The sequence below is a fragment of the Rhinatrema bivittatum genome, chromosome 1 (assembly GCF_901001135.1).
Source record: "Rhinatrema bivittatum chromosome 1, aRhiBiv1.1, whole genome shotgun sequence".
In the NCBI taxonomy this organism is placed as follows: Eukaryota; Metazoa; Chordata; class Amphibia; order Gymnophiona; family Rhinatrematidae; genus Rhinatrema; species Rhinatrema bivittatum.
In genome coordinates, this window is record NC_042615.1 from 242,036,534 (window position 1) to 242,051,818 (window position 15,285).

The 15,285-nt window shown below is 42.0% G+C and overlaps 1 protein-coding gene across 2 annotated transcripts in view; it reads right to left on the reverse strand.

Annotated features, from left to right (window-relative positions):
- The window catches only part of EIF2AK3 (eukaryotic translation initiation factor 2 alpha kinase 3), a 168,958-nt gene that overhangs the window by 74,240 nt on the left and 79,433 nt on the right, over nucleotides 1–15,285 (reverse strand). For both annotated transcript variants that reach the window (XM_029593131.1, XM_029593121.1), the window contains exons 3-5: nucleotides 13,748–13,942; nucleotides 6,534–6,664; nucleotides 31–265 (exon numbers count right to left, since the gene is read on the reverse strand). In XM_029593131.1, coding sequence (XP_029448991.1) covers nucleotides 31–265; nucleotides 6,534–6,664; nucleotides 13,748–13,942 — 561 coding nt within the window. The remainder of the gene's footprint in view (nucleotides 1–30; nucleotides 266–6,533; nucleotides 6,665–13,747; nucleotides 13,943–15,285) is intronic.

A 15,285-nucleotide genomic window follows, 5' to 3' on the forward strand; every position in this document is an offset into this window, starting at 1 on the left:
ATTCTGAAATAATGGTGTCCTCTTCCATACCTGGTGCTCCCATTCCAGATGTCCTCCTTGCTTATTAAAAGCCATGACTTTCCAGTCTGTCACCGAGACCTTTATAACAGTGTCTTTTGTCACAGCTTCCTGCTCATCCACCTCGGAAATTATTTTGGACTCGTCTGTGCTGATGCTAGATTTGAAATTTCCTTCAATAAATCCAACTCTAGGTTCAATATCCGGGATGTATCGCAGCTCGAAGTGTCCAACACTAAAATTCCACCTGAACACAAAAATACAAGACACATTTGATGAAAAAGCTCAATAAAAGACAAAAGGAAGAACACACCCTGCAACTGAAACTTCTTAAGGTGTTTTCAAGTGGATATCAACTACATTTCTCAACAAGCAGCTGCTGTTTCTCTGGATGTGCCCAGGGGTTTACCATCATGCAAAGGGTTAAAACTGAGCTATACACTCTGCACACTGGTGCCTGCACTGGTGCAAAGTGGGTACTTTCAACCCAGGGCCTTTACACTAATTTTCAATGTGAAAGTATGTAGATATTTTCACTGTAAAAATTAGGTATCTGTATCGGAAGATTTAGGAGGAGAGGCTGAAGGATCTGAATACGAATACTCTGGAAAAGAGGAGGTACAGGGGAGATATGATGCAGACCTTTAGATACCTGAAAGATTTTAATGATGCATGTTCCTCAAACCTTGCCCAGAGGAAAGGAAACTGTAAAACTAGGGGTTACGATATGAAACTTCAGGGGGGACAACTCAAAACCGTCAGGAAATATTTCTTCACGGAGAGGGTTAATGGATGCCTGAAATATCCTTCCGGAAGAGTGGTGAAGACAAAAATGGTAAACGAATTAAAAAAGGCATGGGATAAACCTTCTGGATCCCTAAAGGCTAGGGTTGAAAATTAAGAAAAGGGTACATGGGTGGTAACCAGCATGGAGTGGCAGCTACTATCCCTAACAGAAGGCTTAACCAATTAGCTTATATGATTTTGACACTTCAGCATCACTCTCAGTTTCAAAGGCAGGGGGGGGGGGGGGGGGGGGGAGAAGGGAAATGGATTCAGACGACTGCTAACCCTGGGCCCTGACTTTTATAGCCCAGGGTACTGATTCGTAGACATTGAGGGAAAAGCACAGAACTACTTCTACGGTCAAGTTTAAAAGCAAAGCCCGTTCACGCAGCAGCATTGTATGAATTATCAAGATGTTGCTCACCCTGTAAAAATGTCGCTAGCAGTAATTTTGTTATGGGTTTGAAAGTTGCTTGGTTTTGATTTTTAGTATTACTACTCTTAACATAAGGCTTGGGGGTAACCTGCACAGAGCAGCAGTTACTGCCATAAGAAGCTTGCTGGACAAACTGGATGGACCATTATTAATATGCTAGTATCCCAGAAAGATTACCCACACAGTCACACCTGCTAACTTCTGTGGTTAATTTTTCTGAGAAAAATTGCACGCACACATCCAAAACTTCAAAACTGGGCGCCTAAGTGCAAACCTCTCCCAAATTCCATGGGATAGAGGCCCTGCACACGTACACAGGGAGGACAACTCTCTAGCAGCCGGTTTCCACAGGTAAAAGCATTGTTTTAACCTACAGAGATAGCTTTGAAAATTGTTCTCAATATGCAGTATTTTAAAGTATACAAACAGTAACAGTCCATTGCAATTAAAATATCTGTGCTGTTATCAATGGTATTCTTTAAGCTGCTTCCTCACACGTTTCCTAAAACCTCAAAATGTACTCAGTTGATAAGGACAAATTAGTTACACTCAGCAGATCTGACTGGAAATTCCCTCTACGATATCGCAAACAATATCACACACAATACAGGAATCAATGAAATTCCAGTCCAGCTGAGGCAGTCTGTAACACTGTCTCATTTCTGAAAGAGAGACAGACAACTATATGATCTACGAGATGACACATATTCAAGGAGAGAGATATTCAAATACCTCAAAGGCATAAATAATGTTCAAGGGTATTAGGCTGGAGGATACAGATTTAGGAGCAATTTAAGCGAACATTTCTTACTAGGAAGGGTGCTGGATACATGGAACAGTTGCCCAGTTGAAGCGGTGGGGCAAAAACAGCATTAGAAGTTAAGAAGATATGGGATATGCACAGAAGATCTTAGCACTGGGAAAATTAGAATATATCTTAGAAAGGATGATCAGTGGCACAGCTATGCTGCTGAATATATCCAGATAAGTTCTAGTTAGCCAGATAAGTTATATCCAGCTAGCTTTAAACCTGCTATCAAGCAGGATAAATACTTATCCGGCTAAGCGGAGTCATTACTTATCTGGCTAAGCAGCACTACATATCAGCCTCTCCTTGTTTAACTTACTTCTTAACTAAAATATATGCAATTTATACCCAGTATGCCTACTTCCTTACATGACTTATCTCTGTACTTGCAATCTCGCTCATATCTGTATGTATTCATTACTCATGTACTCAATGTGTTATTACTTATCTAATCTGCCTGGGCCTGCCTTTAGGAAGTGGCAGAATATCAAATGTACATACATACATATAAATAGAAGCAGCTACCTCTCCAATTAATCACTAAATAGATACAAGGAGCGAGGAGGAAGAATGTAATCCACAGCTCCACAAGACGTTTTTTTTTAATTCTTAATATCAACAAATGACAATATCATAAGTCAAGGCTCTATAAATCTTTAATCTGGAGCCTCTCGCCACGCAATGGGCCGCAGGCCGTATTCAGCCTTTAGAGCATTTTTCATTTAATCATTTATTGTTCTGTATTTAAACACTTATACTTTATTGTATCAATTGTTCTTTGTTGAATTTTTCACTTTTATATTAAACGCATCTTTCCCTTAAACTCTACCACCAAACACCAAATTTATAAAACGGAATACTTAGCCCAACAAATCTGTTATATCACCAAGCTATGCTGTTCAAAAATGCTCCCAACATGAATCATGTTTCAACTGAACCTCAGTCTTCTTCAGGGGAAATTCATTAAATTCGTATAGGCAAATATTCTGCAATCCCAGACACACATTCGCCATCTCTAAAAGGATTCGAACATGGCGCCTCAGAAAGATGCCGCACGCACGTTATAAAATCCAGGGTCGGCGCGCACAAGGGGGTGCATACTTGTGCACCTTGCACACGCCAAGCCCTAGGGGAACCCCGATGGCTTTCCCCGTTTCCTCCGAGGCCGTTCCGAAATCGGTGCGGCTTCAGAGGGAATGTTTTTCGCCTCCCCCCCACCTTTCCCTCCCTTCCCCTATCTAACCCACCCCCACCTAAATCCCCCCTACCTTATTTCACAGAGTTACGCCTGCCTCTGGCAGGCCTCGGAGAGAACTTTCCTTCCACCCCTCCCTTCCCCTATCTAACCGCCCCCCAGCCCTAACTAAACCCCCCCTCCTAACCTTTATTGAAGAAGTTACGCCTGCCTCTGGGCAGGCGTAACTTGCGCGCGCCAGCTCTCCTTCCCCCGGCCCGGTGGCTGTTCCGGAGGCCTCGGTCCCGCCCTAGAATGCCCCCGGGCCGATGCCCCGACCCCGGAATGCCCATTTTTTCAAGCCCCGGGACTTATACGCGTCCCGGGGCCTGGCGCGTGCAGGGGAAGGCAGGGGTAGGTTTTCGGGGCTTGTGCGCTTATCTTACAAATCTTACGCACGCAACCCTTTGAAAATCTACCCCTATATGAGGAGAAGACAGTCTATGGTTGTGCATGTGTGAAGTTATAATAAAGAGTTATTGTTTTAAGAAGGCTGGAGTCAGTCCAGTTTGTCTCCGGGCCTGTGGGAATCACTGCTCATTCCCATACTCTGGTAAAACCATGCTGCCTCGGATCTTGCAATCCATTGGATTACAGAAATTGATCTACCCTCTGTTTTAGAATATGGGCACCACAAAGGTCAGACTAACCGGCCTGTAGTTCCCAGCCTCCTCCTTACTTCCACTTTTATGAATAGGAACCCCTTCTGCTCATCTCCAGACCTACTCCTGACTCTAAAGAAGCACTGAAATGGTCAGCCAGTGGAGATGCAAGGACATATCTAAGTTCCCTTAATACCCTTGGATGTATCCCATCTGGGACCATTGCCTTATCTACTTTAAGTTTAGTTAGCTCCTCAGGAAGACACTGTTCTGAAAATCAATTGATGTTTACCTCACTTCCAATCTTATTTGTGTTTATTTTATGTAGTCCTGCTCCTGGCCCTTCCACAGTGAACAGTAAACAGAAATATCTGTTAAACCTTTTCCTCATCAGCCTCTGCATATTTCTCCCCCTTCACCTTTGAGTCTCACAGTACCACTTTTGCACCTCTTCTATAACTACTCTTATCCCCCCGTATATATATATATATATATATATATATATATATATATATATATATATAAAATAATAACTTTTAAAGAATTGCACGGCTGCATATATGTGCATACATGGCTGTGCAGTGATCTACAATAGTATTTTATAACTTGCATGTATTATAAAATATATGTAATTCTACCCTGTAATATATGCACACATGTATGCTCACGTATGAACACAAACAATGCATTGAAAGCAAGTATTTCAGTGAATTGAGCATGCATACGTTTTCTGCCTATTTATAAAATATACACACATATATTTTATATGTAACAATAAAGCAGGACTTGCTTGCATAAAACCCAATTTATGAAAGTAAATCAGTCTATTTTAAAACATGTGCACGTAATTGAAACTAACAGCTTTCCAATTCTTCTACCAGTTCACCCAGTCTTTCTCCAGGTCATAGAGATCCACCTGGTTCTTCAGCTCACCCAGTCAGTACTACACAAAAAAACAGGTTTTATATTACTTACGCAAGATAATTAGTAGGTGTAAAATTACCCAAGTAAACTGCCAAATATACACACGTAAGTCTGTTTAGAAATAGCAACTTATTAACTGTTGGTCCTGCTCCAGCACGGCCCCTAGACTGCCCCTTGACGAAGCACATTTGTGCAAACAAAACCTAAAGTATGTGTGTACTTTCATTGTTTACAAAAATACACATTACATGAATACAGGCTACTTATGTGCATATGCGCTAATTTTTACGTGTAAGTTTTTGAAAATTCACCCCATTAAATATACAAATAAATGTCTGAAAGTGCATTTCAAATTTCATTGAATGAAAGGCTGCTGTACATATGGGTGCCACCAGGGGGCAAGCTATCATTTCAATCACAACTATGAAGATATCACAACATATTTACTGACAAGGGACGCTGTACTGCCTCTTTTAACCTTATATACTTGTTACCAAGAGAAATTATATAATGTATAAGTAAAAACTGAAAACAAAGCGCAATCTTTCCGTATTACAATATATAATAATTTTTTTTAAATGATTTTGTAAACTACTTCTCATTAACAGAAACAATTACCTAATGTAGCAATAACTTTAAGACAACTAAATCCACATAAAGGCAGATGTAGAAAATAAAATTTTACAGCTCTCAAAAATGCTATTGTAATCATCAAATATCCTAAACTTACAATTTTCCAAAGTATAATGAATTCTCATGTAATGCACTTGTATGGCTAGGTGAACCCCACCTGTCTTCAAAGAATAAACGACACAATCCATAGTTTCGAGGCTAAGCTGGGGGGGGGGGGGGGGGAACCCACTTCTAAGTACAACCTCAATTTCTATTGAATAAAGTAGGGCCAGAAACAGGAATTTTAGAAACAAAAGACACTGCCAATGCTTTTCAGCAAAACAAACTCTGTGCTTCCTTCCTTTCAAGCCAGTAAGAACTAAAGGGTTAACTGCAATGAGAAATAAAGCACCTCTCCGGAAGGTGAAGGCACATGCTTGCTCCCACTAGCAGCCCCAATACCGGTGTTGCTCGCATGTCCTTGGAGGGTTTGGTGCACTAGGTGAGACTGACTTGTATATCGGCACCCAAGGGGGCCATTTCAACTCTTATACATGACCCATGACCTTACAGAGCAGAGTGCTCAGAGACTGTATCTTCACAGCCACTCAGTGCATGAGAAATAAGGTCATGATAACTGTGTCAAAAAGATTTCTTGAACCTGAGTCAGGGCTGAGGCTGATCTAACTTCTGGGAATGGAGAATGATACTCTGGAAAGAACAAAGACAGGACCCGTACCAAGGCTATTTTATAACATCTCATCTAAAATGGAAATGACCCCCCATACTCTTGAGGCAGAGGGTGAAAGAAAGCTGTCACACAGCACAAACATAGAGATAGGCATTGAGGAAGGAAGTAACACTTTTTCAACTGTTTTCAATGGCCCATTCTTGGAAGGGGCTATAGCAAGCCATGCTTCTGGCTATGCTATTCTACAGCTCTCAGGACTGGATCAAAGCTGTAACTGGGGCTACGTCAACACATCTATATCTATAAGATTTAAATTTCAGTTCATTTAATTCCCACACCATGGCTCTAGTGAATGCTCATAATTTGGTTACCCTGACCATTAGTTCTGAAGGCCCAGCCCACTTCACACTGGCAATACTCACTTCTCACTGCCACTGCGGGGTCCCACTGCACGCACTGTCTTTTGAGTTCGATGCAGCAGGAGGATATCTTCTTGTTCAGTGTCATCCTCATTCCAGCGACGACAGCCCATAGCTGAACAAATGTATTTCACCTGAGGAGCAGCAAGAAATTCTTATTTACCCTGGCCAGTAAGACCGGTTTACTGTTTAAGTAGTTAAGTAGTAATCTAACACTCTACTGGAAAAAACCCGGGTGCCAGGTCAAACAGCTGCCTGAAATTTGATGTGTCTTAGATGTTGCCAGGGTTGAGCCTGGCATAGGAAGGGCCCTTGGGATTGCATAAGAAGGGGAAGGGAAGAGAAGAAATGGCAAAACAGAAAAGCAGAGTTGCTTACTTGTAACAGGTGTTCTCCTAGGACAGCAGGATGTTAGTCTTCACATGGGTAACATCATCAGATGGAGCCTGGCACGGAAAACAATGAGCATGCTCAGCATGTCACTATCCACGTGAGGTCTCTTCAGTCTCGTAATATAGAATTCACGAAAAATAAAACTACCACCATAGGAGAAACCCAACTCCATGGAGTGGCAGGCAGTTTTTGTGAGGACTACTATCCTGCTGTCCTAGGAGAACACCTGTTACAGGTAAGCAACTCTGCTTTCTCCTAGGACAAGCAGGATAGTAGTCCTCACACATGGGTGAATACCAAGCTACAGGCTGCTCCCAAGCAACAAGAACCAGCAGGCACTTAACCAGGTGCCAACGGGCACAAAAAACAACAGTGCTGTCGGTAACAGAGGGAGATAGCCTGAACCCGAACAATAGGGCTTAGGCAGAAAGAGTTGGGTTCTATAGCTGAAAGAGATTCCAAAAGGACAGATTGGCAGAAACTGCTGTTATGTCAGCCATCCCTGTTCAAACAGTAATAGGCAGTGAACGTGTGGAGCAAACTCCATGTCACAGCCCGGCAGATCTCGGCCACAGGGACCGCCATGGCTCTAGTGGAATAAGCCTTAATGTGGCCTCGAAGTTGAAGGCCCATCTGCGCATAGCAGAAGGAGATACAATCTGCCTAACCAAAGTAGCAGTGTTTGTTTGGTAACTGCAGCTCCCACTCTATTCTTGTTGAAAGAGATGAAGAGCTGCATGGACTGCCTATGGCCTGCTGTCCACTTGAGGTAGAAAGATAAGGCCTTCTTGCAATCCAAACTGTTCGGAGCCTATTCGCCCTGATGTGAATGGGGTCTGGGAAAAGAGGCGGGCACAATGGTTGACTGGTTAAGATGAAAATCAGACACCACCTTAGGCAGGAACTTCAGATGAGTACACAGGACCGCCCTGTCATTAAAGAACTTCGTGTAGGGCGGATATGTCACCAAAGCCTGAAGCTTCCACAGCACATAGAGCAGGGATGGCGAACTCCAGTCCTCGAGTGCCACAAACAGGCCAGGTTTTCAGGATAGCCACAATGATTATGCATGAGATAGATTTGCATACAATGGAGGCAGTGCGTGCAAATCTCTCTCATGTATATTCATTGTGGCTATCCTGTATACCTGGCCTGTTTGTGGCACTCGAGGACTGGAGTTTGCCATCCCCGACATAGAGCCTTAACAAGGAATGCATTCAGAGTTCCACACAACAAAAATTATCTGAACCCTAAGAGTTCAAAATTCAAAAAAAGCCGAGATCCTATATTTAGAAGCCTAAGTTCAGCACCCATTTTCAGCTGAATTTAGGCACTTAAGTTTTCAGCTGAAAATTCATATAAATGTAGGACCTTAAAACATAGGCTTCTATTAGGCCTGCTAATCAATTTCCTAGATTTAGGCTCCTAAATTAAGTGCCTAGTTCTGAAAATCAGTGCTAAGCTCCTAACTTTGTTTCCCCACCCAACCTCCATACCCATAGCCACCCACTTTTTAGTATTTTAAATTTAGTGACCTAATGAAACTAGAATCCTAAATTTAGACACTCAGCTCTAGTAAATTTTCAAAGGAGCCAATTTAGGATCCTATTTCTATTGTATGTAACATTTGAAAAATTTAAAAGGATGTTACTTGATAACTCCTGGTTTATCCACATGGCTTCTATGTATTTCACAAAGAAATCGACAGAGCTTTAGTCAGTCAGCTGCTGCAGAATTCTCCAGGTGCACGGTCTCCGAGCAGCAGCCTCAGATAGACAAGGCACTATAAGAGTTGTCTGTGTAACATTACAAAGAGGCTCCTTCATCCACTTCAGCTCTTCCCACCCTCTACAGAATTAGTTCTCTAAACAGACTGTCCATTTGATCATACAAGTGTATTATAATTTGTTTCTTTTTGTTCCAATCACAACATACTCTATTTTTGTATTAACAGCTTTATACTGCATTGTTTATACTTTGTGTTTTTGGTTTCCATTACATCACCTTGGGATATGCTTTTAATTTGGTTTCCATTTAATTTTTTGTAGTGTACAAATGTATTTCCTATTAACAATGTTTGTTTATTTTAAAAGCACACCCTTTCTTAGACAGAATGAGCACATTTGATTTACCGTAGTTCATTAAGTCACACTGCAGAGAGAGTCTACAAAGAAAAATGGGAACCTCTAACTCTGGCTACATTTCAGTTACTTGTTGGGAAGCCTTATGCAACTTAAGACTTCTTTCACTTTAAAGAGAACCTCAATGTTTTACTGGTTTTAATTTTATTTGTATTACAATGTATTTGTGTATATTTTGTTGTAATCTGTTTAGCATGTATTTTCAAAGTAGGCGAATAGAAATTATGCTAATTAATAAATAAGTAAATACAAATAAATCCTTAAGGCCAATTTTTTTTTTTTAACCTTTAGACAGGCAACTTTCCAAAGTAGTAAAGAGTTCAAAGCATGTCACATTAAGGATACAGGTTTTACAACAGACTCCAGTTGTATAGTATGTACAGAGTCCAAAAGTGAGAGGATATCGGCAAGGAAGCTTGCAAAGGGTAGCACAGAGTAACTATTTAATACAAAGGGTATGGGCAAATGAGTGCAAGTACGGCTACATAAGGGTACAAGGCAGAGTAATGGAGATTCAGTGCCAATAAAGATAAAAAGGAGGAGCCATCATACCTGGCATGAGCAGAGTCAATTTTCAGGATTTGCTGCAAGGTCCACATAGGGAGTTAAAGGTTCTGGCTGTGGGCTGAAGGCTTCCACAAACAGCCAGGTTTTCCGTTTCTTTCTGAAGGTGAGCAGGTCTGGGGTTAGTCTGTCTAAAGGCAAGTGGTTCCAAAGGTGGTTTCTTTCTGCTGTTTATAGATGAATGTCTCTTGGGGCCGGTATGACAAGATTTAAGCAGTGAACACACAGGGAAGGTTGGTTTAATTAGGTAGAGTCAGTTAGAGAGGTAGAGTGGTGCTTAGTTCTTGAGTGCCTCAAAGGCGTTGCTCAGGATTTTGAATCTATGGCAGCAGTATATGGGAAGCAGTGTATTGTAAGAATGAAGTGATCAACTCAAATTTACAAAATGTAAGCACAGTTTGTGCTGCTGCATTTTGTATGTGCTGAAGGCAACTGTCCAGCCTTTTTGAGAAGGCCCACATAGAGAGAGTTACAGTAGTCCAGGCAGGCGATTACACAGGCCTGGACCACTGTTAAGAAGGTGGGGCCGTCAGAGCAAGCACAGAGGTGGTGGCATAGTTCATAGAAGGCCACTTAAGTTCCAGATAGAATCTGGGCTTCAACTGTGAATCTGGAGTCAAGATGAAGCCCAGACTGTGTACTTAGAGGCTGAAAGGTAGGATAGTTCCATCCATCATTAATTTTGAGTGAATGTGATTGTGGTCATTTTTGCATAATCACAGTACCTTGGTTTTTGTGAGGGTTTAGTTTCAGTTTATTGTAATGTAGCCAGTCAGATCATTCTGAGACAATTGTTTAGGTTGGTGATTGCAAGGTCCCAGTCTTGAACTACAAAGCACAGTAGCTGGATGTCATCTGCATAGGAGTGGTATGGGATCTGACAGTTTGATTAGTTTGCCGAGTGGGGCCATGAATATGTTAAATAGAGCAGGCGATAAGATGGATTCTTGCAGTGCTCCATGCTGAAGATAGTGAGGATAGGAGTACGCCTGATCCAGGGAGACAGTGTGGGTCCAGTTCTGAAGGAACAATTTAACTAGGGCTAGTGCTAGATTTGTAAATCTTGTGTCCATATGTCTCGTGTGGTGAGGGATTAGTGTTCTGTGGGGTCAAATGTAGCTGACAGATTCAGGCATACCAAGACAGCAGACTGTTCATAGTCAAGATAGAGATACTGATAGTAAACTAAGCTGACTAGTGCGATTTCAGTGCTGTGGAAAGGCCTAAACTGGACTGGAAAGGGTCCAGGTGATTAGTGGTTTGTAGAACGTCTGTTCGTTGCATTAGGACTTCTGTTTCTATGGTTTTGCTGAGGAAAGGGAGGTTAGAGACTGGATGATAGCTGCTCAGAACATTCAGGTCTAGGCTGTGTTGCTTCATTGTAGACCTGACCACCATTTCTTTTTAGGCAGATTGGTAAGTGACCCTCCATTAGAGATGTTAATGATGTGTTTAAGAGAGTTGGTAGTCCCGATTTGGCCTGCTTAATGATCCAGAAGGGACAGGGATCTTCTGGGTAAGTAGTGGGCTTGAGGGCTGTAAGTAGGAAGTCAACTTCTTCAGGAAGGGGGGTGAAATGACAAGTAGGGTGGGGGCAGATCAAGATGGCAGTGGTGGCATCAAGATCTGCTGTGAAGCAGGCGATTTTGTTGATGAAGAAGTTAGCAAATTGTTGCAGTGGGTTTCAGTTGTTAGGGAGGGGGTACAAGCATGGCATTTTCTAGGAGTTTGCAGAGACAGTAACTTTTAAACCGGCATGCAGGTGCACCCATGCACGCTTTCTTCTGCCTGTGCCCAAGGACGTGGTAATTCGCTCACGTCCTTGGGCACAGGCAGATGTCAAGTTTTTGAGCGGTTTCTGCCTGGATGATTCATGGGCAGGAAAAGGAAGACCAAACTTTTAACATCTACTCCAGATTTGATTGTGAGAGTCCTGGCCAACACCAGTTACCTCATACTGCTATGGGTCCCCTCAAAGTTAATTCTCGGACTTTAGTTAACATCTCGGCATGACGGAATTAGGTGATTAACAGGGAGCTCAAATTGTGTCTAGAAGGGCCCCATCAGTGGGGGCACTTCAGTTTGAAAGTTTTAGTTTGGAGCTTCTTGACCCCAAGAATGTGACACTTGCCGATGGATGGAGGGCAGTCAAATATGGAGAAGTTATTATCCCATTTTATATCTCAATTTGGAAATTTTTCAGCTGAAACTAAGAATGTTCTTGAAGATCATGGAACATGCTTTGCCAATTGCCAACTTCAACATCTGTAACATCTCAAATTACCTCTGTACAGTTATCGAATACTTCTTTTATAAAAGATATTTAAGTTACAAAAACAGTTTGAAAATTTGGAAAATGAGCTGCGAATAAAGAATCTTTGTTTTCTAAATTTTCCTCTTTCAAGGTGGCTCTCAGCTACTGAATGGTTTAAAAAAATATACTGGGGAAGAACTATTTCCATGACTAAAGAAATGGTAATTTCAAAAATGTAATTTACTCCTCTGTTTAGGACCAGGCCGGAGGGACGGGAAGATGAGCTAGACGTCTTGCAAGGGGATAGTCCTAATTTGACAACCTTTCTGGAGACTTCTATTGATGATATCCCCACCAGGGCTATGCTCTTGGTATCATTTTGTAGTGAACAAGATACAAACTTGGTGCTACAGAAATACTTAAAGAATAAGGATGTCCTTTTTTGTGGTCAAAATATCCAAGTATTTCCTACATAAGAACATAAGAAATTGGCATACTGGGTCAGATCAAGGGTCCATCAAGCCCAGCATCTTGTTCCCAACAATGGCCAATCCAGGCTACAAGTACCTGGCAAGTACCCAAAAACTAAGTAGATCCCATGCTACTGATCCCAGTAATAGCAGTGGCTAATCCCTAGGCCGACTTGATTAATAGCAGTTAATGGACTTCTACTCAAAGAACTTATCCAAACTTTTTTTAAACCCAGCTATACTAACTGCACTAACCACATCCTCTGGCAACAAATTCCAGAGCTTAATTGTGCGCCGAGTGAAAAAAAAAATTCTCCCATTAGTTTTAAATGTGCTACTTGCTAACTTCATGGAGTACCCTCTAGTCCTTTTATTATCCTAATGTTGCTAGAAGTACACAACTAAGGAGGAAACAATTTTTATTATTAAAAGCAAGAGTTTTATCCCTGGGGGCAGTATTTATTTTAAATTTCCCTTTAAGTGTCTGGTTACGTATCAGAGGAACAAGTTCATATTTCAGGATCCCTTCCACCTTGAGACATTTCTTGTGGATAAGGGGATTTGATAAGTAGTTATTATGACTGCCATGTGAGGTATAAATGGTATTAAGCTATTCTCTTGATTACTGTAATTTTACAGCTTCTTTTTGTTAGATACCTTTTAGGTTTTGCTTTGAAATGCTTCCCAAATGTCTTTTGGGGACTAGTTTATGGGAATACATTATTGAATAATATTGATAATGTGTTATGTTTGCTTGATATTCCAATATGTTTGCCTTTTGGGTATTAACAATGTATCTTGTTAAAATTCAATAAAAATATTAATAAAAAAAAAGAATAAAAAGATTCCAATAATCTCCAACACTTAAACAAGGCTAGTAACCTATGCCACCATTACATTAGCCTGTTTAGTTTATGCTAATAAGCCTTAAAAGAGAGAGTGATCAAAATTAACTCTGGCCCTTTTACACGAATAAAGCCCAAAGGCCTTCGGCACCTTTTAATCACTGCATGCTTTCCCTACATTTTTTTTTTTAAATAAACCTTTTGATAGGAACAACATTAGAAAATATTTTTTCATGGGGAGAGTGGTGGATGTCTGGAGCATCCTCCCAGAGGTGGTGGTGGTGGAGACAAAAAGGGTAATGGAATTCAAAAAAGGCAAGGGGTAAGAATAGAGGATCAATACTACCAAGAGGGCATGAATGGAACACTCGGGTAATCTGCAGATCAAACCAAACAAAAGCAGTAAAAGGCTGCGCTACACTTCCAAGAAGACATGGAGCGGCAGTATAGCACAAACTACCTTGCCAGGTAGATACGATGCACCTCTTTGGTCCTTACCTGTCGTCATTTATTATTTCACTATGTAGGATGTCATGTGCCTGTTGCTCACCTTTCCGCTATATGCACTTAGTCCATACGTTGTCAGGGATTTCCCTCCCACCAGGACGACATCATCTCCAAACTTGTAGGAAGACTCGAGCAGAGACTCGACAGTGAACGGGACGGCTTCCATGCTTTCTCTGTCTCGATCCCATTGGAAAAGGTCTCCATCCAAAGAAGGGATGATCATTTTATTACCAAAAACCTGAAGACAGACAGAAAGGAATTTGGTAAAAAAAAAAAAAAAAAAAGACAAACAGAAACCTCTTTTAGTATTCCCCAGCACTGACACTTTTTCAGAAGACACAATACCAGCTTGTATTAAGCAGCTCTGTCTTCCATTTAGCATCGTTAAAACTACATTTTGTACCTAAAAGTGATGTACCTGAAAATACATCTACCTACCATCACTTAATGACCTGTGATCTTGTAAGCTGCAGGTAGTCCTGGGGGAATTCTGCACTACTGTGGAGCGCAGAATTGCCCCCCCCCCCCCCCGCGCAGAATTTCCATTTTCTTCACATAATTGCCAAATTCTGCGCAGAAAATAGAAAAGGAGACCCCGACATGCCGCGAACGGAGCACGCAAAGACGAAGGCCCCCCCCCCATGTGCCGCGACGGAGTGTGCTCCACTCGCGGAGAAGATGGAAGGCCCCGGTGTGTCACGAACGGAGTGTGCTCCGCTCATGGTGAAGATAAAGGCCCCAGTGAGAGAAAATGTGTGTGTGTGTGAGAAAGGGGAGGGGGTGTGAGAGGGGAGGGTGAAATCAGGGAGAGGGGTATAAGCTAGGGGAGGGTGAGAGAGAGCATGGGAGGTAGGGGGGGATGCTTGAGTGTGGGTTTCAGAGAGAGGGAGCCTATATGAAGAGATTGTGAAGGAGTGTGTATGTGTGAGAGAGATAGGGAGCTGGTGTGTATGAAAAAGGATCCTGTGTGAAGGGATTGTGTGTGTGTGAGACAGAGCCTGTGTGAAGGGGTGCGTGAGAGAGAGACATAGGTAGCCTTGTGAAGATGTATGTGTGAAAGAGAAAGGGAGCTTGTGTGGGGTGTATGCAAGAGAGAGGGACCCTATATGAGGGGCTGTGTGTGTGCGAGAGAGTGAGGGAGCCTGTATGAGGGTGTGTATGTGTACTAAAGAGAGAGAGGGAGCCTGTGTGAGGGTGTGTATGTGTACTAAAGAGAGAGAGGGAGCCTGTGTGAGGGGCAATACCGAGAAGGGGGTCAAACTCTAGGACTGGCGATAGAGTGGAAGGGGTTGAGCCTAGAGGTGGAGGGGAGAGATACTGGCAGGTGGAGGAGTTGGGGCCTGAGGGGGCAAAGGGGGCAAAGTGGCCAGGGGAGTAGGGAGAATGAGTGGAAGGGACACTCTTACAGTAAATTTCTAGGGAAATTCTGCTCAAAATATTTAAAATTCTGCATCTTTAAGTAATTACATTTTAAATTAATACAGAAAAAAAGATATTACTTAAAGACTGTCATGTAAATTGTATTTTGACCAATATAAAGTTTGCAGAATTTTAAGATTTTGTGCACAGAATTCCCCCAGG